Source organism: Hippoglossus stenolepis, chromosome 7 (assembly GCF_022539355.2).
Source record: "Hippoglossus stenolepis isolate QCI-W04-F060 chromosome 7, HSTE1.2, whole genome shotgun sequence".
NCBI lineage: Eukaryota > Metazoa > Chordata > Actinopteri > Pleuronectiformes > Pleuronectidae > Hippoglossus > Hippoglossus stenolepis.
The window spans coordinates 20670840-20694444 of NC_061489.1; the positions used below are offsets into that span (position 1 = coordinate 20670840).

Below are 23605 nucleotides of genomic sequence, written 5' to 3' on the forward strand. Positions count from 1 at the left end.
ATCTCCAAACATTTTCCAAACTCCATTTTAGCGGCTCTAAAAGTCCAGAGTGCTGTGGACGAAGGCGTATGCACAGCAGAGTTGATTCCTTTTTTCAAATGAAAAGGTAGTAGTGTGGATAAAGCATCTGAAACAAAGGTACCCTCATGAGGACAGAAAATGTGGTGGAAGTCCACAACCAATGTCGCACCTGCACAGACAAGAGCACAAATACCTCAGATCAGGAAACTGTGCTCTGTGTAGGTGGCAGAGATGAATATACAGGTTCTTGTGATGGCAAATTAATTTGCAGCAACTCTAAGGTGACCAAGAGGTGGATGTATTTCTATGGCGACTGACGCATCATCTCTCTTTTTTTTTCTACCCGTGGGTTTCAACAGACAAAAGGTCTGAGCAGAGTCGTGGGTTCGGCTCAGCGACCTGTCGCGTTCGTCACGTTCCACATTCAACCTCAGAACTCCGAGGGGCAGCCGCTCTCATGCGAACATGCAAAATCAATTCTCACATTTCGTTCTGTCTCCGCTGCTGTAAGATGTAAGCAGTGATTTGGCCAATTTGTAGTAATTTTCTCCTCACATCTCTCACACATGAATTATGCTCCTATTTGGTGCCACATAATTGCACTGTCAGCTCTGAAATGAACAATGAACAGCAGAGATTAATCAAGGCCAAAGTGGGAAACGCTGCATTTGTTCAAGTGAAGAGGGGAGACATGTTTTTTTTTCACAGTTGTTAAATAGTTTGACAAAAATGTTTTACTTATCTGATCACAACAGTGATTTTTATATTAAAGTCTTTCAAAGGTTCACACGGCACCTTCCAGGTCTGGTTCACTCTGCAAACACAGATCATTTCTTTGACTGAGAAATATAAACGACTGAATGTGAAACACCTCCTCCTGCTGCGTTCAGCCAAACTGTCCACAAACAATAATCCTGCTCGCTGCTTTATTGTAGCAGAATGTGAACAGGAACTTGCTTTTGTTTTGTTGTCATTGAGTTTTTTTTTCCTGGAAATATATTCAATCCGCTCAATACAGACAGTTAATACGGCCTGGATAACATCTCCAGGAACTAGTTGATACATAAATAATAGAAAAACAACGTTGAGAGAGAAATATGAGTGAGACTTTTTCTGTTTATATTGTCAAACTAATCTTCTTAAGTTTCTTCCACAGACATGAATCTAACTCTTTGTGTCTGTACTGTGCTTGTGGGTGCATGTCTACCGTCTCCAGAAGATGAGCTTCTACTGCCATCTATTGAAGGAACACAAAACTGGTGATGTTACAGCCATCCTCAGAGTTGTGTGTGTGATGCTGTGTGAGCAGGTGTCATCCTGTTACTACAGTATTGATGATGGAAACAACACATGGTGCAATGTTAATTGTCTTTTGCTTTGAGAGTTACTGTGGTTTCAGATGGAATTCAGACCCTCAGGAAGTATTCAGACCCTTAGCACAGTTCTGTGTTTAATTGCAGACAGGTAAAATAACTCCGTAACCAGGTAAAACATGTTGCACTTAATTGGGTTGTAAATTAAATTTGAATAACCATTAGCAAATTAAGTGAAAATATATATATTTTTAGATTTGTTATTTATTTTCAATAATATGTTATAATTAATTATTCAATAAAAATACAAAAACAGGAATCCGTCATTTACAGAGGTATTTAGATACTGTCCCTTTGTGGACACTTTACTTAGTTGTATGTATTATTGTAAACAGATAAAATAACCTGAAACCAGGTAAAATCATATTTAAATCTATTTGTTATTATTATTTATTTGATTGGAAAATTCAATCCGAAAAAATGCAAATGTCAAATTTGGGCATTTTTTAGATCATTTGCTGTTGGTCCAAGTTTTGCCAGGTACATCCTGCTCTCTGAAACTGATGTGACAATAAACCCAACAGTCAGTCTAACAGAGCTGCAGAAGTCCTCTGCAGAGAAAGGAGAACCCGCTGGAAGGAACGCCATCTCCCAGCAGCACGCCATCAATCAGGTCTTTATGGAGGAGTGGCGTGTAAAAAGGTGACAGTCCCGTCTGGAGCTAATGCTAATGGCATATAAAGCACTGCGAGGGTGCAAGGGAAACGATTCCCTACTCTGATGAGACAAAAACTGAACTCCAACCTCTGTGTCTGGAGAGCAGCGCACACCGCTCATCACCGGGCGAACCCCATCGCTGTGATGAAGGAGGTGGAGGCAGTGGAGAGGAGGTGGGACACCGGTTGAGAGAAGGGTGAATGCATCCAAATACAGAGACGTACGAATGACCTGCTCCAAAGTGCACTCGACCTGAGCCTTTCAGATTTCAGCTCGACAGGGATCCCAACGTTACAGTCAAGACTCCCTGTCCCTGAGTGACGCTGCCAAGTCCCACATTTAAACCCTGTAGAACATCTGTGGAGAGACGTGAAGATGGCAGCTCACAGATGCTTCCTGTCCAATGTGACAGAGCCTGAGAGGATCTGCCAGGAAGAACGAGAGGAAGAAGGAGGCTCAAGGTTGTAACCGCCGCCAATAGGGGTTTCTACAAAGGCCTGAGTCCAGGGTCTGGATACTTCTGTAAATAATAGATTTCAGGTTTACATTTTTAATGAATTTCAAAAAATGTATGGATTTGATGAATTATTGAGGGGAAAATGTAAATGTGTCAGTTTGTAATAAATAAAACATAAAACATGGTGCAGAAATGATGTATTTCTTTTTGCTTGAATTTTTTTTGCTTAATTGAATTTGAGAATGAACGAGATGTATTATTATTATTGATGTTGTTAATGATGACAATGATAATTACTATCTTTATGATTAACAATAAAGGAATGAGTAGTTACTGAAGACACTGTGAAAATGAACCTCCTCATTTTCACATTCTAATGAGAAACATTCATTTATTTCCACCAAAGGCCTTTTATTTGTTGTTGTACAACAGTTTGATTAAATCCCGACACTGTGATGCAGAGAAACAGTTACATGCGTCTTCTCAAAATAAAAATACCAGTTATTAAAACTTGTCCCAATGCGAGAGACTGTTTTACACGAATGAATTTCTGAGCGGTGAAATTATTTTCACTGATTTTGTAACATCCTTATTCACCTCATCAGCACATCAGGTGAGAGACTCTCTGAAACAACATGAAACTAACTCACATGATTAATGTTGTTTTTTAAATATATAAAAGTAGGTCTGACATTAACTCAACACCTGCCAGTTGTGACGATACTGTTCAATGTTATAAAGGTGAAGGAATGTCACATATTAAAGTCGACCACGCTGATGTTTACAATCTGTGTTTAAACAAGGACACAGGAAATGAGACGATGTGTGAATGGCCCCTGGAGTCACCAGCAGGGAGCTTCCATCGAAGACTTGCAGTCCAAATGCATTTAAAATCAGCCATGAACACAATCGAGGAGTTCCTCTCGTGACGTGCTACATGTGCTGGGCGTCCATGATGTCCAGGTACTTGGCGTCGATCATTTTGGGAAGCAGACTGGTCCTGAGATAAAAACACAGAGACAACGGTCACACACACCGATCACATGGAGACAGCAGCTTAAAGGATAAACCACAGAGGGAGGAACAGAACAGAGAATTGGATGAATAAAATCAAACACAAACATCCAAAGCTATACACGACTGATAACCCTAAATTATTCAATTGGCATATAACACAGTTAAAGAAAAAAATCGTGATCCTTAATCCGTATCCACACCAAACTTTGATGCGCTCTACCTAGACTCAGACCCAATCCCTTCACCAGGTTTTGTGAATATAAATTTAGTAGTTTCTGGATAATCCGGCTAACAAACAGACGACCAGTATTCATATTATTTAACCCAGCCGCAAAAACAACTGGAAAATACTTAAAGCCCTGGACTGTTAATATGACTGAAGTAAAATTGATGTAGGTGTTATTAACACTATGTACCTCAATGATTAAAAGTAAAAGTACTCCATGCTAAATAATGGGCAGTGGAGTAGAAGTATACTAAGTGTGGAAATACTTGAGTGCTGTACAAATACTTCATATTTGTACCTGTAGGCTAAATTCAGCACATTTCACCCCTGACAATTAAATAATTTACAGACCCTTAGAGACCCATTCATGTTACACTGATCAAAGTAGTAATTCACCTATTTATTACTTCATGTCCGTAGATTCAGGGACTTGAAGGAGACAGATGTGTTCAATGAACGAGATTAAATCAAATGAAATGCAGCAGGGTTTCACCTGATGGGGACGAGCAGGATCATGAGGAGGGGGAACACCATCTTCATGTAGGGCAGAGGATACATCCCAAACGCACACAGGACGATGAGCTGGATCATCTGCAGCCCCGTGAAGAAGTGGACCTTCCTCTGGGGAACCCGGCGGATGTAGTGGGTGGGAGGATACGACGTCTGGACAGAGACGGGGGGAAAACAATATGTTTAAATCTATGGTGGTAGTGAGGAGTTAGTTCATCCGGAGGGAGCTCAGAATAGAAGCGCTCATCTAATCAGGATGCCTCCTGGGCGCCTTCGGCTCAGGGGTAGACACAGAACTCACTGGAGGAAATACATATCCCATAAGGCCTAGGAACACTTCAAGATCCTGCAGGAAGAGCCGTGGGAAGTCGTCGATAATGAAAGGGAAGTCTGGGATACCCGACTTGGGCGGCTATACCTCCATGACCGGAGCCCGGATAAGCAGAGGACAAGGGGAGGATCGATTCTTTTGTTTCTTATTATAACAGAACCACATTTCACTTGCTCAACATGTCTCATTACGACAATAAATGTTTCTCATAATAACACAATTTGGTGGAAGTTATCAACAAGCAAAGTTTTGTAGTTTCAACAAGAAACTGATTTTAAATTATGATGCCATAGATTTCAGTAGCTACACTTTTTCTGCCCTTTGAATGTTTGGATATCAAACTCCCACTAGTTGCCGTCTGGTGTTACCAGCATATGAAATTTGATTTATAACTATCAAACTGGAGCTGGTCTCTTTTTCAGCCTCTTTATCTCCTTCATGATCACCTGTTCTTTAAGCATCAGGCACATGCGGTCCATCATCTGGTTCCCGTCCAGTGACGTGGCGGCGATGTAGAGGAAGAGGCCGTAGAGGACGGGCTTGGGGATCCACTGCAGAGGGAGGGGCAGCATGAAGGCAGACAGGCCGATCAGGATGTTGGCGACGAGAGACGTAATCCGCGTTTCTTTCACGCTGACGATACTGAGGCACAAAGGCAGAGAAAGGTATTGTATGATGGAATGATATCTATGAGTGAGTGCAATTTGGTGCAGCTTGCTTGAATTTAAAGGGACTGTTGGGGTCTGTGCTGACAAACCCTCCACAGCTCAGGGTACAAGGGCGCAGACACACCGGTGCCTCGCCGCTGTCTTTCAAAGCCTCGCTTGCTTTTTGTCCTCGTTCTAACTTCACTCACGTCGTGTAGACGTGTCCGTTCTCTATGTGCTGTTCCACTTTGGCCAGCTGACGGGCGTGTAGGGAGGAATGTGGGAAGGCAGCGTGCATCCATGGCAACCCCAGGCAGGACATGAGGATGTTGATGAAGCCAGTCAGCATTAGGTCCCAGTGGAAAGCCGTGCCTTTTAGCAACCTGGTACAGACGTGCACATACACGAAACGGTTTGTCAATGAAAGGCTGCAGCAGTGTTTCTATTAATATTCACGAGATAAAACTGTCGATAAATAACGAACATGAATATACAACATAACCACTTATACGTTTGTAAATCAAGATATGCTGCTGTAGAGGATTATTTTATATATTTTATATGATAAACATAAAATCGGGGTCTTACTTGTGCTCTGGTACATGTGTGAGCGAGATGACGATGTTCTGGTCGATAAAGATGAGCAGCGCGAGGAGGAAGCCCAGCCCGACCGCGCTCAGTGCGTTCAACCTTGTCAGCTTTTCAAAGTGAGGGAAGTTGAAGATGGGGCCGTCATGGACGCTGAACACAGGGACTAACAGAGGACATGGGATTGATAGAAAACAGGGTTGAATACAAACCAAACAGAGTTTTAACATAGGCCCCATTTTTTAATGCACATATATACACAGCGTATACGATCTCTTCATAGTTAAATCTATTTTATGTGTCCTGAAATGTTCTCGTACATTGAGTCCACTTCCTCTGGCGCATATAAATATGTCAGAGAATAATGAAGTAAATAACGAGGATAACATTTCACCTTTTCCCTTCATAGATTCATAACATTTTAAATTTGTATCCATCTTCATTCAGACCTCACACTGGGTTCAGACCTCACTGAATATAAATACCTTCCTTCATGAGAGGATCCGTGGGCAGTAAAATGAGTTCCGTGCCGAGGTTGTGACTTAAACTCTCGAAGGCTTCTCGTCTATCGATCCTTTTTATTTTGAGTGATGTGTACTCACGCTGGATGTCGAGGAAGAGGTAGGAGCCGATGAAGGAGCAGATCAAGACGGAGGTCGGCAGAGCACAGTCAGACACCACCTCTCTGACTGTGGCGTTCAGATATGGGCTGGGGGGGTGGAAGAAGAGAGACACATCAGAACATGTAACTGTGATGTAATAAATCCTACAAGTTTTACCGCAGTATTTACAGTAGGTATTCTCTCAGTCTGAAAGATATTCCATGTCAGGTACTGAATATTTTACAACTGATGGGGAAGAACAATGACATCCCAGGAGATATGCATGTACCTCGTGTATTACATAACTGAACCTGAAGGGTGAAAATCATTGTGTGTGATTTGTTACCTTCTGTCTGACTCTGGTACTTTTTAGCTTCTTTTATCTGCTTATATGAGTGAATATGCTGCTACTACAGTTAAAGGAGGAAAGTAACTATCACATTATAATCTCATTTACACAAGTATTACACTTTAGTGCAATATTGTACTTAAAAAGGCCATTTTACTCTATTTCATTACTAAATTTAAAAAAAACTAGATGGAATATATATTTCTATCTTTTATTGAAGTAAAATTAGCAGGACGACAAAAAAAATTGATTAGTGTGCAGGAGTTTGCTATTAATTTAGAATAATAAGGAATTTTACCCTTATAATGTCAAATTTGACTTCTACTTACATTGAGATCAATAAAACACAAAAACAACTTAATATATATAACTTAAACATATTAGACGTTAAATACAAACAGAACTGCAAACACCATGTTTTCTATGGATGTATCCTTCTTTCAATTTTAACTATTCAGACTTCCCCAAAACATTAATTCTGGCATCTGTCAAAAATTTAAGATTTTTCTCTCACAAATAAAACAAAGTTTTGTAGATTTGAGCAATGTTTGTAATTAATATACATTTCTTGTGACTGTCCTACAGGCTGTAAGTACAGTTTGCTGATAGTGTTGCTTTAAAACCTATTTTTCATTGTGGTACTGCAATTTTTTCTTTAGTAAAAGTACAGAAAACTGTGCTTGCTTTCTTGCCAGAGTTAAAAGAGAATTCAGACGCCAGTGACATGTTTGTATTATAAATATGAAGTTAGTCTCAGTTTAGCTTTGTACAAAGACTTCTTGGCCGGGACCTTTACGGTCTGACCAGTGAACGTACCTCCTCTTGATGAGATAGAGGGCGTAACCGAGCCACAGGGTCCCCAACATGAGCAGCAGGCAGAGGATGGGCCTTTCTCTGGAGCATAAAACCAAAGACTGGGGCAGGAAGACCGACAAGTGTCCTTCAGCATGTTCCAACATCGAACCGGTCTCGTTGAGATGTCCCAGCATGTTTCCCGTCTGGTTCTTTGTCTTCTCTAGGATCTCAGTGATCTGCTGAAGCACCAGCGTGCTGTTTGTGGTCGCCAGTGTGGGGTCGTGGTAGAAGTGCTGAAAAACTGGGAGGTGTGGAGGGAAGAGGAGAGGAGAGCTGTGACACTCGAGACGGACTAGAAGACGACATGCAACAATATCTATTATTAATTTGAGGGCATTTATCACAACCCACAGTATTTATCAAGTCAATAAAAACTGGGTATCATAATGTTTTCAGGATTACTTTTGCGTTCTCTTGTGATATGTTTTGCGTTCTCTTTCAATATTTTGCATTTCCTCACAAAATACTACCTCACAATACATGCTGCATTGCTTTGCAATACTTTTTCATAAGCTTCGATACTTTTATTTAATCCAGCAATAATTTCCAGTTCCCATCATGCAACAGTGTCTTTTAGGTGCAGAAGTGCGCACAGTTCCAACCGCATCCCGCAGATGTTCTTCTGGAGAGACCTCTTGATCCAAAAAGTTTACTTTCACTAATTGTATAACCATGAGCTATAATACTACAATCAAGCTCATCGGGAGGCTAGGCCAGGTTTGGAACCATTTGTTTAAAGATTCTGGTTCGGGATGGACGTGTTGGGCTGATTGTTATCCACTGCACCTTTGGAACTAGGAAAAATAATAATAATAAATGCAGGGCAAGCCGCACTTAAGCTTACAACACATGGCTCAGGAGAGGAAAGGTATTGGGAGATAACTGAAAAGTATTGCGAGGTAATGCAACATGTATTGCGTGGTAACTCAAAGTATTGCAAACCTCGCTGTGACCCCTGTGGGCCGCCATTATAATTCCCATTGTCTTTTTCAGTATATTTCCAGTCATATGCAAAGAGGAAACCAGAGTCCACTACATGTTCTTCCATGTCTTTCCTCTCCCTTTTGTGAAAGTGATAAACAGGAGCAAGGTGAACTGTGGTAAAATCAGAATACGACACACAGGAGGTCCAGTTCGATTTCATGCCTGTAGACTCCATGATGGATATGTGCATCTGCTGGGCTACATTACCAGTAACAAATGACAGGCGTGATGTTTCCTGTGGAGCGATAGCTTCGCTGCAGAGGCCGCATTCAATTTCAAAACATGTTTAATGTAGTCTGACCTTGACTTCACTCACTTTTGACGGTTCCCTTCAACGCATCCACGACAAACGCTATGGAGATGAACAATGCGATGACTTCTTCTGTTGAGCTGAGAGATAATGGAAGGTAAAGAAGCATGGCGTGATCAGTCAACACTGTTTTTTAACACGGGCACAGACATAACAGTCCATTCAAGGCAAAATGATGGCTGAAGTAGCAGCGGCGTTCACTCAACAATATTAACGGTTATGGCTGGAGTCATAACACGTGACGTCACTCTCAGTGCACGGCCACACGCTTCAGTGTTTAGTTATATGTGAGAAGTGTGGGGCTTCTGTCCCGGCGAGGGAGTCGTGTTGTTTATTCACCGTTTGAAGAGCTTCATCAGCAGGCTGACATTGAACAAGCCTCCGAGGATGAGGAACAAACTGTTCCACAAACCGATGCAGGCGTAGAAGGCATCAAAGTCGAGGTCGTAGTCGTCACAGATACCCCTGATGACTGTAAAACATAAAGACACACACAACCTCATCAATAACGACAGGTCCGCAGTAGATTTACTACCTAACTGCTGCCGTGGTGTTTAACGAATCATTGTCCGGGATACTGACGGCAGCTCTTACTCCTGTTTACTGTAAATAGTCAAATCATCTCACAGTCAGGAGGTGAGTGTCTGAGCAGATCTGATTTGTCAAATCAAATCTTTACTGTCAGTAACTAGAACGCTACTCAGCCGAGCACATAGGACCCAACAGTCTCCTCAAATGAAATCAAGATGCACTAAATTCTACAGGCTCACAGAAATCAGTCTCCAAAATATGCCAGAGACCCTTGAATTATTCCCTGGAAAACGACGAAAGTGTCTCTCAGAGAAATAAGTTAACCCCATTGACATTAATCGTGTTATTAACAGTTTAATACAAATGATGGTGCATATTGATGGTGGTATGCTCTCCACTGTTGTTTTTGCGAGTGCTAACTTTCAAGCAAATCGAATTAAAAGTACCTTATCAAATACAACTTCATATAATTCAGTTGCACAGAATACACACCACTTATGAAAATGGCCAGTGGTGCAGTGGTCAGTGGGATGACGAGCGGCGAGCCGGCAAACAAAGAATAGATGATTCCTCCGATGCTCTGTCCGATGATGGTCTTCTGAACATCTGTCAACAAAATCAAAATCAAAAGTGAATCACATTCTGCTGTTACACTTTTTTGAATCCCTGCAGCAGATCTCACATTTTTGTCAGGAAATAAATGCCTGTGTAATAATACGGTGGGATGTTGCAGATTAAGCCAACAGGCCGGAGTCTTTACCTATCTCTCCTCTTGTGCTTTCATCATTCAGTGAGCCAAAGGCAATGGCAGGCAGCAGGATGGCAATGTACAGAAAAATAGCAGTGGTGGTGTATTTCAGCAGAGAGCGGTCCTCCCCAGTTAAACCTTGATGGATTATTTAAAGAGTTATTAAAGATATAAAAAACCTTATCAACAGTGTGAGGCTTTGACGACAAAATCTTGGGATTCACTAGCAGGAACAAATCAGCCCACATGACCTCTTAGGAAGCGGCGTTACGGGATAGTGTTATTACCGTCTGTGAAGTCCGAGGGGTAGAGGGGGAGTCTGCGGCGGAGGTCGCCATAAACACCTTTACCGGCTTTGAAGAAATCTCTGAACTGTGAGGGAAAAGAAATGAATCACCGGATGTTTCAGTCAGTGTGAAGGACGGCACCGAGCTCAGAGAACAAGTATTATACTAAAACTCTAAAGGGGCAGGAGTGGATGAGGTGTTCTCTGATGGCACCAAAGACTGAGATGAACGTCAAAGCAGGATGAGCACAGGAGCAGGAGCGTCACATCCATTGAAGTGGGACATCCTTGTCAGGGCAGTGGTCCCCAAATTAGTAGGGGGTCTTGATTTACAGAAGTCAAATCAAATTTAAACATGATTGGAAATAGCCTTTTTTGGTCATGAATGTTACAAACGATAAAAGATATGTGTGGTTACATTCATCTTCAAAAAAATAAATCACTTTGGCTTTTCATTTTCCCCCACATGATCCCTGAGAAATCAGTGGATATAAGCAGTTTTTTTTTAAGATGGATAAACCTGCTTTAAAAAGGCGAGTGGGTTATGTGGGTTTTAGTCAGTTTGCAGCACCACAGGAAACACTGTGCACATAGGTGATTTTTCTATTGAGCTCAAGTTCTAATCAATGACCTTTGTGTGCTTAAACCTTCGGTTTCTTTGTTGGATGACCCTTCCTTTCTTGTAGTGAAACCTCTGCACACAACCTCATGTCGAGGTTTTATAAACAGAGAATTATTCATTAGACAATTTAGCTGATTCATTTCATAGATTTGCTGGCTGAGTTATGTGTCATTTGAATGATTGTTATTTTTGAGTTATAGCTTGTTGTTGTATTGTACAATTCTGGACGAGCAGAGCAGGATAAAAGTTTGGTTTCTCTGTAATCAACCAACATTTAACTGCTGTTCTGAGACCGTTTATCACATCAGGAGTCGCCGCAACCTGTTGTTCACTTCGGTCTTTTAAAACCCACGGACACGATGCTTTCTGTGTAGACAGGGTTTGGGTGTTCCCTCTTCTGACCCCCTGCCGCTCACACACACATCTCCTCCTAATTTAAACACGGGACATAATGAAGTACTTCATCATTCAATGGAGCCGCACACATTCTGCTGCCAGAACCATGGCAGACCTGGCAGCTTTTACCAGCCTGTCGCCCAGCTGCTTCTCATTCCTCCGGCCGACATGATCAGACTCGTCTATTTTACTGCGCCGCGGCTTTATGTGCCTGGATGCAGTGGGAAGACGCAAGGGTGGTCTCCACATGTGGCGAAACCCAATAGTCAGTAGAGAAATGTTGGTTTTACAAGTGAGCATGTTTTGTTTGCAACAGTCGTAAATCCTGGTTTTTGCTTTTTGGCATCACCGTTGTTCTTATACAACATTTGGCACATCACGCTCTGCTTTCGCACCTGAAGTGGTTTCCCTCTACGTGGATCTGAATCCTCCACCTCCTCCACGACCGACTTCTCCGTGACCACAGAGAGCTGCTGCCGCTGGAACACCAGCTCCTGTTTGAACTCCTCCTGGGTCTTTGCCTCCAGGAGCTTCTGTCTGAAGGAAATGTCGGAGAACATCGTGGCAAATGTTCGACCCAGCTCAACGGCCGTCTTGGTGCTTTTCTGAAAAGAGATGAGGAAGAAGATAAGGAAACTGCAGTCTGCTTAGGGCTGAAGTGTTTCTGTAATATTTCAGATGTGCAGTCAAGGGGATTCAACGTAGCTTTTAAAGTTCACTTCTTTTTTAGACATTGCGTGACAATTCTGCTCAGTGTTGCAGAAACCAGGAGGATAAATGTGATGGAGCCAAACCTCAAAATAAATCTAAGCACCCTCTCAGAATACACTTGAGTCTGGCTGATTATTTAAATTTTCAGTTATTCTGCTGATTAATGTCTCAATTTTTTCTTCTATGTCGTCAGAAAATGCGGAAACATAACCAGGGCCCAGGCAACGTGAAAATTATATTTTTTAGAGCAACACTCTGTTCATCCAAAAATGTTCAGTTTATTATCAGTAGGTTGGAAACGGCTGGAAACCGTGAGTATCTGGCTTTTTGCACTAAGGAAATTGTGTTTTTGTCCCTGTCGGTTGGTTGGTTGGTTGGTTTTTCACAAAACCTGGTGGAAGGATAGTATATTGGCCGGGAAAGAATCAATTAAACTTTGATATAGATTTGACCAACTGGGCACCAAAAGCCACCAATTTCCGGGAATAACTCATTGATCTTGATTAAAAATGTAATCATATTTAGGGAAGAATCCATAAATCTGTATCGAAATATTGTCCAGATAAAAAAATCCATCCCCTCTATGGTAATAAATGGAGCTATGAAACTATAACTACCAATGTGTGACTAAGATAATATGGATTCAGAGGAGAATCAAAAGTTTGCATCTCGAAAAAGAACTGTGTCCAAACAAATAAGACAAAAGGTTTGAGGGCGCTGTTGATCCGTGGTGGAGGAATGTGCTCTGCCGTGTGCCAACCTTCTAATAAATGAATCAACCGATGAAACAAGTTTGACTTTACCGTTCTGGGAGGCGCCAGGATGAGGATGACGAAGCGAGCCTCGCAGCAGTTGGCTCCCCAGTTCTGCGGCCTCTCCAGGCGGGTGACACAGACATGGCGTCTCTGCAGGCTCCGCACATTGGCGCTGAATTGATAGGAAATCTATTATTTTGAATCGGTGGCGTATAAGTGATTGATTGTGCAGCAGTCTGTATTGGCAGGTGCAAAATTAGAGGCCACTTATCAAGCTTTGACAAAATTACTTTTCCAATAAAAGAGGTTTTATGTTTGCCCCTGTACAGTCGAATGGACTGGGCAAATATCCACATAGGGAAATTACCACATAAATTCAGCAACTGACACGGAAACGGTTTCAAATAGCTTCCGTCCACATAAATATTATTGGAGATAAACTCACAGAATACAAAGCCAGGACTGCTGGTATCGAATCCCAGTGGAAGTGGCAGTCACACCCTGAATGGTCTCTGACAGGAGGTGAACTGTGAAGCATCAAAATCCAATGAACAGCCGAAAAAGCTGGAGTGTCGATATGTGAAGCAACCGATCAATCAAACGCTTCATCTCTGAATGAGTCACTTCTTAAAAGTTCACTTCTCAAATGTGTGTGCTCACCATTAAACTCCTTTCCGGCAGCATCGGTGAACAGCGAGTTCATGACCTTGTCCACGTCACAGCTCCCGTGGCCGTCCTCCACCACATGAGTCAACATCCGCCTCAGCACCTCGTCCAGAGTCGCAGCCTTCTCGTCCAAAAGGATGCTCGCCTGGGCCAGGAAGCTGTCCAGGTCTCTGTGGGCACGCACTTCCTCCTGGAAGTTCATTAGCTTCACATGCTGATGGGAACCAAGAACAGAGGACATTCGATTTAAATGTGTGATCATGATGAGATACAAACAGGGGAAATGTTAAAGGCTCACTCTCTGATTTTGTGCAGTGCCCAGCAGTCGCTCTAAATCCCCACATTCCTCCCATCTCAAAAAAGATCCTTTGAAATCCAGCACAGTTTCTCAGTTAGTCAGTAACAGTGATCTGAGCGGACAGATCAGATGCTGGGAGCTGCAACAAAATCAGGGCGCCATCGTTAAAACATCCAGATAGAACAGTTATGTTGTGCTCGAGCTGTGAGATGCAGCTTCTCAGCAGGAATGATTGTGACTGATGGGAAAAGCAAATCTTACTTTTCTTGTTGTATTTAAAAGTCCAAATGCTGGACTGTCAGGATCTGAAGAGAGAAACACAAGGAGATTTGTATTTAAACTCACTACTTTTTTACTAGCACACATAAAAGTCCCTTCACCCCAATTCATGATGTACAATATCTTATTTCCAAAGATGTGAATGGCCCTGCCCAAAGTATAGTATTAATTTTCTCTATAGACTCTGTTGGAAATGGACGACATGCGAGTTCCCCAAAAGTGAAGCCAGAGTGTCTTGATCGCCACCTGGTGGCTGGTATAGGTGATAAATCCCAACTCCCCCATGTTAATAGATGGGACAAACTAAAACTAAACTGGTTTTGTTTGTTTGGTTTTAATTAGTTATTTGATAGATATAAAAATGAATTGAAACCACATCATTGAAAGCTGAGACTGGCTCCTGATTGGTCAAGCACGGGTATTGATCCTCAACTGCTACTGTGCAGACTCAAAATATGGCAACGTTCATAGCCGGGGTTATTTTAGCTTCGTTTTTGGATATTTGGAGGATGATTGAGACATGTCATCCATCCAATATACATTCAGTTTTTTCCTCTGGTATTAATAGTTAATAGAGAGAACGAGCTGCCAGTTCATGCCTATTCATGTCACACACACACACACACACACACACACACACACACACACACACACACACACACTCTCACCGTACCTGAGACGCTGATCTGGATATCATTGTCATAGATGTGGCCCTTATGGCTGACAGGTGAATTTGGCCCAGAATCCTCCTGTTCCCCATCCTGCAGCTCTGTGGATACAAAATTAAAAGGTCCCAGTCAAGTGACGACTAAACATCCGTTAATATATTTTACACTGCAATTTATTTTGTAAATACTTCAGATGTGTCAGAAGAACCATTTTTTCTTTGTTAAAATTCCCTCTACAACTGAGTGAATCGTATAAAATAACCAGCGGTGATAAAGGCCCGTCACAGCCTCAGTTGTTGGCTCAGTGCGATAAGTCACGCTGAGATAAACTGCTCCTTGTATCAAGGTTAAGATGCGATGCGAGCTGTGTCTCCAATAAGGGACGATTTATTTTGCCCTCCCACCGCTCCGCCATCTGTTGACAAGCACACGGCAAGAGGGAGGGAGAGGCGCAATAAAAAGAAATCCTCCTCAAACCAGACGTGCAGCAACGTAACAATAGCGGCCCCTCGTAAATTCCTTCATCGTACAGAAGATAAAAAATGGCATCTCGACTGTGAGTTTTATTAACGGAGGTGAAACAACCGCAGTATTAGAGAATTAACCTTAACCCTTCACGGGCAAAGCTTTGAGCTATGAATATTCCCTCTTCCATCATTGACTCAGAGATCATCTGCCTCGTTATTTACCCGTTAATTAACCTCTCAACGCACAGCGAAGGGACTGGCTGTGCTCACCAGTATGAGAAATTGGTCATCAGCGAGCAGCGAGAAGCATTGGCATTAGCATAAATTAGCGGGTGTTAGCTCGGGGGGGGGGGGAGAACTTAATTATGTCTTCGATGTTTGTATTAAAAAGAGAAGCGCCCAGGCTGAGAAGAAAAGTAAATTAAATATGTTCCAGCAGCTACGCACCCATCTCCTGGAACACGTATCCATTCTTGGACCTCCCAGTGGCTGGAGCATCTGCAAGGGAGAAAATTATAAAGTTACACAACTTCAAATGTATTATCATTGTTTTTATATAATTAATAAATAGATGTACATAAATAAATATTATTTTGTTGTTTGAGTAACTTGCAAAGGCAACAACGAGGTAAAGGTCAGCGTCTTATGAAATGTTATGATTGCAAAAAAAGGAAAAGTCAGAATTTTGACAATAAAGAATATTGGCAGTAATAATATTAAAACAAATCACTTGATATAACGTGATAAAGCTGATATGACGAACAAGTTGCCAAACATTCAATTATTAACACATCAAGCAGATTTAACGCAACATTAGCGTTCATCTGGCATCGTGATTCTGCTCCACGAGGAGGGAAATATCTCCGGAGGGAAATATCTGGCTCTTTAGCCGTAAACGCTCCACTATGTTCACCTGCTAGTTACTGAGTCTGTCTGTTGTTTGAGTTTTTCACAGGTTCTTAGCTGAAAACAGCTGCTTGCTGTGTCTGGAAACAACAGTGGTGAAGGCAGCACAGAGGCCATCTAACCAAAACAATGAGCTGAAAGATGTTAATAAAGCTGCCTTGAACTGAGGGAAACTGCAGCGTCTCACAGCAGCAGTATTCACTGTGAGCAAATGTCTGTTAATATAGAAAAGTTTTAATCCTGATATTTAAGGCAGAATCCAAAATCATCTCCGCTCTTATCATCCTCAACAAGTTACAACATGACACCAGGCTGAGGCCACATCTGAGGACACTGAGGTCGAGGCGGATTTTGGGGCTTAAGCAATCTGAACCAATATTTTATGACTTCATATAAATTTCAATACTTGTTGTTTCGCTTATTTTGATTGCTGTTATTTATTTCACTTTGTCACTTTTTTTAAAGAAAAGTACCATATAAATAAAGTTTATTATTATAATAATAAATACTTGAATCCTTTTAGTATCAAAATACATAAAGTAAGTAAGTAAAAATTAATTTAAAAAAACTTTAAAAAACAAAACATTTTACTCGAGCAAAGAAATATAACTAAAGTCTCGACCAGCCTCAAGCCTCAAGCTGTTCATGATCAATGCCTTAAACCCTCAGGTCACAAAACCCCAACATTTTAAATATTAGATAGCATTGATTTTTCCTCCACTGCAGACCTGCTGTCTAATGTGTTTTCATGGAGATGTTTGTTTACAGTTAAACTGGTGATAAAACTGTGTGAACCTGGACTCCACGTGAACTCGCACTGTTTGACCCTGTTGCTTTCTCTCATTCTCTGACAGTAGCTGTGACTTCACAAGCAACAAAAACAGTCTGAGTTCGTTGGATCCTCATTTCCAGTCGGTCAGACCCTCAAGAAGTGATGTGTTATAAGATGTGAATTTTAAAAAAGAGGAATGTCAAATGGAGACATTGTGAATAAAGACAATATAACAAATTAAACATGGTGAGAAACTCAAAAAAAGACCCCTTCGCTCTCAGTTACAATAAAAACCTGCCACCAGCTGTGTGTGATGTTTGTACAGGCAGTCGTGTATCTGTGAGACGCTGCTGGAGCTGCACACATGAGCTTCTCCCCGCCTGAGGCAGAGTTTGGCTCTCGGGGCTCAGGAGTGAGGTTATATCTCAAAGCAGATTAGACATAACATTCCCAGGCCTCCTCCTCTTCACAGGAGTCACAGGCAACAGGGTGCCTCAGTGAGGGGAGGATGGTTTAGTCTGCTTGATCCAGACCTTTATAGTCTTGTCTCATAACGACGAAGAAGGTCAAGTTCATTGTAAATACCCTTAACTTTATCTAAATGGCAGCATGATGGACCGTAGAGTCTGGTGACCAGCAGTGCCACACACTCTTCTCAACAGTTCCAGCTGTAAAACTGGTCTGAAGCTATATACAAGACATCCCCATGACAAAAGTGGAAACTGACAAGAGAGACTGTGTGGGAACTTTCACTCAGATCCAAAATCAAATCTATCAGAGGTAATACTTCAGTCTTTCTGCAGGACTGTACGTTACGATGGCTCCTGCCTGTGGGTTTCCCATCAGCAGGCGCTCTAACCTCCTCATACCTACAGTGCAGTCTGGTGACGGTGCTGGTGTAAGTCAACCAGTTTTTCCATGGGGGGGAAACTTCTACTCCTCAAAATAACCTGCATGTTTTCTGACCCCTTGGCCCTGTCTCTGAACTATGCTAAGCTTTTTGATGCAGTTTCATTAAAGACAAAATAAATTGTCCCTGTGTTGCTTATTATTATTGTTATTAATATGAATTAATCAAAAAATCCCTTCAACCTGTAAAATATCTCTAAAACATGATATCTCATCTTTTACACACATCCTTTGCCAGGGGCAGATCCAGGGCTGGGGCCTCAGCTGAAATCTGATTGGCCCCTGTCCTGTCAGTAGTCTATCTGGTTTATTGGCAGATAGTAACCAACGTCAAGGTGCTTTACTGCCATCTACTGTGTTGGTGCACCGTTCCTGGAGGTACTGCAATACCAGGTCGACGCGTGGTGTGGACTAACAGGCGGACAGTAGAGAAGGAATGACTTACATGTGCACCTTATTGAATCATGCATGGGTGTTGGACATAGAATTGGCCCCTCTGTGTAAATTGTGGCCCCTTTATGGCCCCTGATATATAAAAATCCTCCACCTCCACCACTGATTTATACATCAATCCAGCATGAATTTATCCAGTCAAGTGATTTCAGGAGACAAGCTGAACCTACTCTCGAACGGATTTTCACTATTAGCTCCTGGGTTGTAGTAACAAGCAAAGGAATATAATGGTTGTGTGTGTCTCAGTTGGCAAAATGTAACTGTTTACTTTACCAAAAGAGCGCGGTCACGCTTTAATTCATTAATTTCTGTCTTATCCTCCTTCTCTTCAGCTGACTTCAAGCCTGGGGGATGTTTTACTAATCCCTGCCATCCTGCTATCTGTGGGCAGAGGATGTCCTTGAGCTACAGGAAACACAAGAATCCTTGTTGGGTCTCTGGAATCGAGTGCCCCGAGTCACAAAGCTGAAAAACTTGAACTGTGCAAGGTCAAACCAGCAGACGGGAGACGGGGCATTGGTGTTCATGAATATAAGGCGCCCTTGTAGTTGCTCTTATAAATATAAATGCCTGTTTTTCAATTGTGTGCTTTTTATTAAGACGTACAGTCATGTGCTGCTTTATAAAATATATTTAACTCTACTTTGATATCTGCTGCTGAGCCTCAGTCAACCCTTATTAGGACCTTATTTGAGCATGGTGGATGCTCCCAGCTGAACAGTGCACACTCTGTAGGGCACACTGTACACATTCATATATTGAAATAAAGCCAATAACAGGAAGGAGGAACCACAGCTCATTCCACTTCAACACCTCAAAGACTGTCCCATGTTTGTTTATCCAGCACCACGGATATGACCAGTGAACCAACAGTAACCACTTAGTTATACTTTACTCAACAATATACACATCCTCTTTTTTTTCATCTAGTTATTAAAGAGGTTCATATGAAATACGGCAAAAACCCAAGAGACCAAAGTGTCTCAAAAGTAAAGCAAAGTGAAATAAATTTCTATAGCATATTTCACTACAGCAGATATTTAGTTTACATATACAAGCAGTATATATATATATATATATATATATATATTCCTTTTTTTTCTGCCTTGTTAAAATTCTGGTGGCAGTATTGTGGCTAAGCTGCAGTCTGCCCACAATCCTTTAAGGTGGACAAGTGAGGAGGGAATTGCAAATGTCCAACTGACAAATATAAATGGATGAATAACTTTTTTTTCTGCATCTGCCAGATGCCAGAAGCCTCTTATATAAATCATTTTTAAAAAAGTAGTTGTGTAATGTTGGCAACATGGATCTGAAAGAGGAAGTTTTGGAATATCCATGTGTTTGAGTCTGAGCTCTTCTGCTGACATGTATGCGTCATCAACATAGTGATGACAGCAAACCTTGTGTTTTTGCATGTGGCCAAGAGGCAGCCTGGTCACCCTGAAGAGAAATGGACCAAGTATTGATCCCTGAGGGACTCCACATACAACGTTGACATAGTTACCAAATGACCTTTAGATATGATTTGAACCAGTCAAGTCCTGAAAGTAAATTTTTCAATCCTCTCAATCTAAATATTATGGTGCTTGGCATTTAAATCTGCACAATACACAGATAGAAACGTTTACCATTGATACTGTTAGCTTGTAGTCTAGGAATCGCTTTAAGAAAGCTTGTTTCAGTTTTTCTTGAGTCAGCCCTGAAACCTGACTCAAAAGTCCTGTTGAGTGTCAAGTGGTCTACTAATTCCCTCAATGACTTTTACTAAGGAGAGGAAAATAGTAGATCGGCCAACAATTAGAAATCATGGAAGGGTTTAGATTGAGCTTCTTGATAATGGTTTGAACGTTTCAAATTTCAGAGACATTGCACATTCCACATTGCAAAGAGGTGCTTGTTATTGTCACATCTGTGGACAGGATCATTCAAAATCTTCCATAGTGAGAGCAGTGAAAGTGAGCAGACCAGATGTGCATTGAGAGGTGGTCAAACTGAACATTGGAACAATGGAGAAGGCTGAAAATCCTTCACCATTTCCACATGAATCGTTTGAGTTTGAGACTTACGTACATTGCAACAGTGTATTGCAAAAGGACAAAGAGAGTTGTTATCAGTGTCTCAGTTGTCTCATCTGAATAACATTGTTCTGCTGTGTAGCCCCCCCGAAACTCGAATTGTAAATTCCTGTTTATCACATTAGCGTTTTGGTGGATAAAATAAGACTGAAGAAAACCATACTAACAGACAGAGACACTTCAGGTTGGATAACAGCTTCGACACTATCACACAATCATCATCTCCAATCAGAGAATTCCTTCAACAGGAACAAAAAGCTTTGAAATTTGCCAGATTAGGATTTCTGACATTTTTCCACCAGTTAATCTTCTTAATCCCTGACCTGAGAAAAATTAAGCGGGACTGTTTTAACCCCTAAATGGCACTCAACAGGAAACACATTAATACTTAAATGTTTGGCTGCAACCAAGGATTAGTCTCATTATCAATTTTACCGCCAATTTTTTACTAATTAATAAAACAATAACATGATTTCCTGAAGATAAATGTGATATCTGACCAGCAATCCTAACCAGAAACATGTTCTATCTAAATACAATGAATGAAGTTTGGAATTTTTCAATGATTAAATACGTTTGCTGAATTTTCTGTGGACTAATTGTCAGTTAGTTCTAGTGTGTTGGAAAGTGACCATTGTTAAACAATATTCTATGGAAACAATATATTTCTCTGGACTGATTCAATTCACTGGACTGCTGCTGTAAGTGCATTCAAACAGATGCTGAAAATAATTTGCAGATTTCCATTACAGACAAGTGTATCATTTATTGTCGTATTGTAAATATTGACCCACATCGTTTGCTTCTGTCTTTCTGGCTCTCTTGACAATAAAAGCATCGTGTTCATATTCGTTTTTGAACGCAAAGAATATAAAGGCATGAATAAAGAAATATAAATTGCAGCCAAACAAGTTGGAAAATTGAAGAAAATTGTAGTATAATAACTGTTAAAGATTATTACCATGCATACACACGCTATCGGCCCTTTTAAACAACTGTATACATATCATAAGCACTCACACAGACACAGACACAGACACACATACACTGACAGACAGACAGACAGACAGACAGACAGACAGACAGACAGACACACACACACACACACACACACACACACACACACACACACACACACACACACACACACACACACACACACACACACACACACACACACACACACACACACAGCCACACTGCTGTAGAGAGGGTTTGACACAGATGGCTCATGTTGCACCATGGAAGACCTTCTCACCCCACTCCACCCCTGTAAAACTCACCAGATGGCACAAAATGGAGGACCTGTTTGGCTTCCATGTTCTCCAGGTTTGTTTCTTAGGTGAGACGCTTCCCAAAGGTCAACCCATCATCATCCTCTCTGCTCTCTAACACCCTGGACTTTCTGGTGATCCCCTCTCAGTGTGTCTCATACACAAACACATGCTGAAATAGAATCACCTCCCAGCAGCACATGGGTTTGTGGGGGGAGGGAGAGGGAGGGCCGGAAGGGGAGGTATGAGGAGGGTGAGACGGATGTATGTTTCTGCTGGGTCCTTGTGCCTATGTACTGAAATATACCGGAGCTAATTTAACATAGTTAGGTAGGATTTGGGAATTAGACTTCTATTAAGATTAATTAAATTATAATAAATCCTCTGTTAATTTAGTTTTGTACTGAAAATTGGCCGTGCAGCTGAGTTTGGAAAGTTTTTCAACGTTATTTCACAATGCGAATAACCTGTTTAACTTGAATGAACAAAAACGTTCAGTCCATTGTGTGTGTGTGTGTGTGTGGGTGTGCTACACGCCCACAGAGTCCTATTTCACACAGTGTGTTGCTAATGTGTGTGTATGTGTGTTTAAGGATGGATCCGGGCAGCTCCTCAAAAGTGAAGCTAAGCCATCTTGATCGCCCCCTGGTGGCTGGCTGCAGTATTGGTCACAAACTCCGCCTGCCTCCATGTCAATTCAAATTTTCCTAAACATGGTATTTGTCATTTCAGGTAGTTCTTATCACACTGATGTTCAAGAGTTTTAATTCGTTTTGGTTTGGTTTTAGTTGCTTTATGTTTCTCACCAAATACCTTGTGTGTATCCTTTAGGACTGAACTATTGCTAATCAATAATTCACTCCTCAAAAACTCCACAGGATACTTTTAACAGAAAACACCTCTTCAATTACTTGTTAGTACAAACTCTGTATAGAGGACAAAGGTCGCTCCTCTCTTCGTGCATATGAATATCTTCTCCTCACTAATTCATCTTTCTCTTTGATACCACGTTCGCACAGATCTGTGAAATCCTCAAAAACTGCTGCGACCGCTAAAGCGAAATAAGCAGACGACGAGTAACACACGACGCTCTGCCCTGTCAGACACTGTCAAGGTTACACTACGAAGAAGTAGCCTGATGCAAGCCACATGCAATAACGCACACAAACGGACCAGGAGAGAGTCGTGGAAAAGAGGCCTGGATCGAGCATCAAACTAAAGACACACCGCCCCCAACAGTTGGAACACTGCACATGCATAGATTTACTCAATGATCAAGATTCTGAGGGTTCTTGGTGGAAAATGTGCGTCTTTGAGTCATTCATGAAATAGTTATAACTGTGGAAAGAATGACTCAACTCAACGAGATTCATTTAACTTAACGGAAAGTAACATGAGTCATTCAACTGTGTCACGTCTGTCTGTGCAGCTCCATGGCTCATGTGCAACAATCCTGTTTCACTGTATATTCACACTGTAGGCTTTATATATTATTTCTATTCTATTTCTATATTTATGTTTCCTTGCATGTTGACTTACTTATTTGTTTCACTGATGTCTACTTCTTCACTGTCCACACAAAAATCTCCCTCTTGTCAGACTTGTCTTTTCTTATCTTGTCTTATCTCTCTCTTATTGTACCTTATCTTATCATACCTTGTCATATCTTCTCTTATCATTGCATCTCTAAAACCTTATTTTTACCGTTACATACAATTAATGTATTAATTGGTCAGTGTGCAGTTTTACCTGAAAAAAAAAAGAATCATTAGACAATGCACTGTAATATCCAGCTGTCCATTCTCAAGTGTCTGTTCATTTTTTTCTATTTAGTCTTTGTAACAGTTCGACAACAACTG

At 41.4% G+C, this 23605-nt stretch overlaps 1 protein-coding gene across 1 annotated transcript; it reads right to left on the minus strand.

The window, feature by feature from the left end:
• Positions 1 to 2898: 2898 nt before the first annotated feature.
• On the minus strand, positions 2899 to 21964 carry LOC118112554 (solute carrier family 4 member 11). Its single transcript, XM_035161932.2, has 20 exons — positions 21756 to 21964; positions 15802 to 15852; positions 14893 to 14988; positions 14202 to 14245; positions 13637 to 13856; positions 13422 to 13503; positions 13025 to 13148; positions 11906 to 12115; positions 10494 to 10578; positions 10219 to 10344; positions 9951 to 10064; positions 9267 to 9399; positions 8934 to 9007; positions 7595 to 7874; positions 6430 to 6536; positions 5828 to 5993; positions 5449 to 5622; positions 5039 to 5234; positions 4245 to 4414; positions 2899 to 3508 (listed from the first exon to the last, which is right to left on the minus strand). Exons 1-20 carry the CDS (start codon positions 21790 to 21792, stop codon positions 3442 to 3444), a joined length of 2556 nt encoding a protein of 851 aa, XP_035017823.1. The 5' UTR covers positions 21793 to 21964; the 3' UTR covers positions 2899 to 3441.
• Between the last annotated feature and the right edge of the window lie 1641 nt (positions 21965 to 23605).

Excerpts from the sequence above, each read along its gene's own strand:
- LOC118112554 (XM_035161932.2), bottom strand. The coding sequence starts at position 21,792 with ATGGAAGCCAAACAGGTCCTCCATTTTGTGCCATCTG. Across the intron at positions 13,149-13,421 it reads CAGTCCTGGCTTTGTATTCT|CGCCAATGTGCGGAGCCTGC; the intron begins GTGAGTTTATCT and ends CTATCAATTCAG. Across the intron at positions 10,065-10,218 it reads AAGCACAAGAGGAGAGATAG|ATGTTCAGAAGACCATCATC; the intron begins GTAAAGACTCCG and ends TTTTGTTGACAG.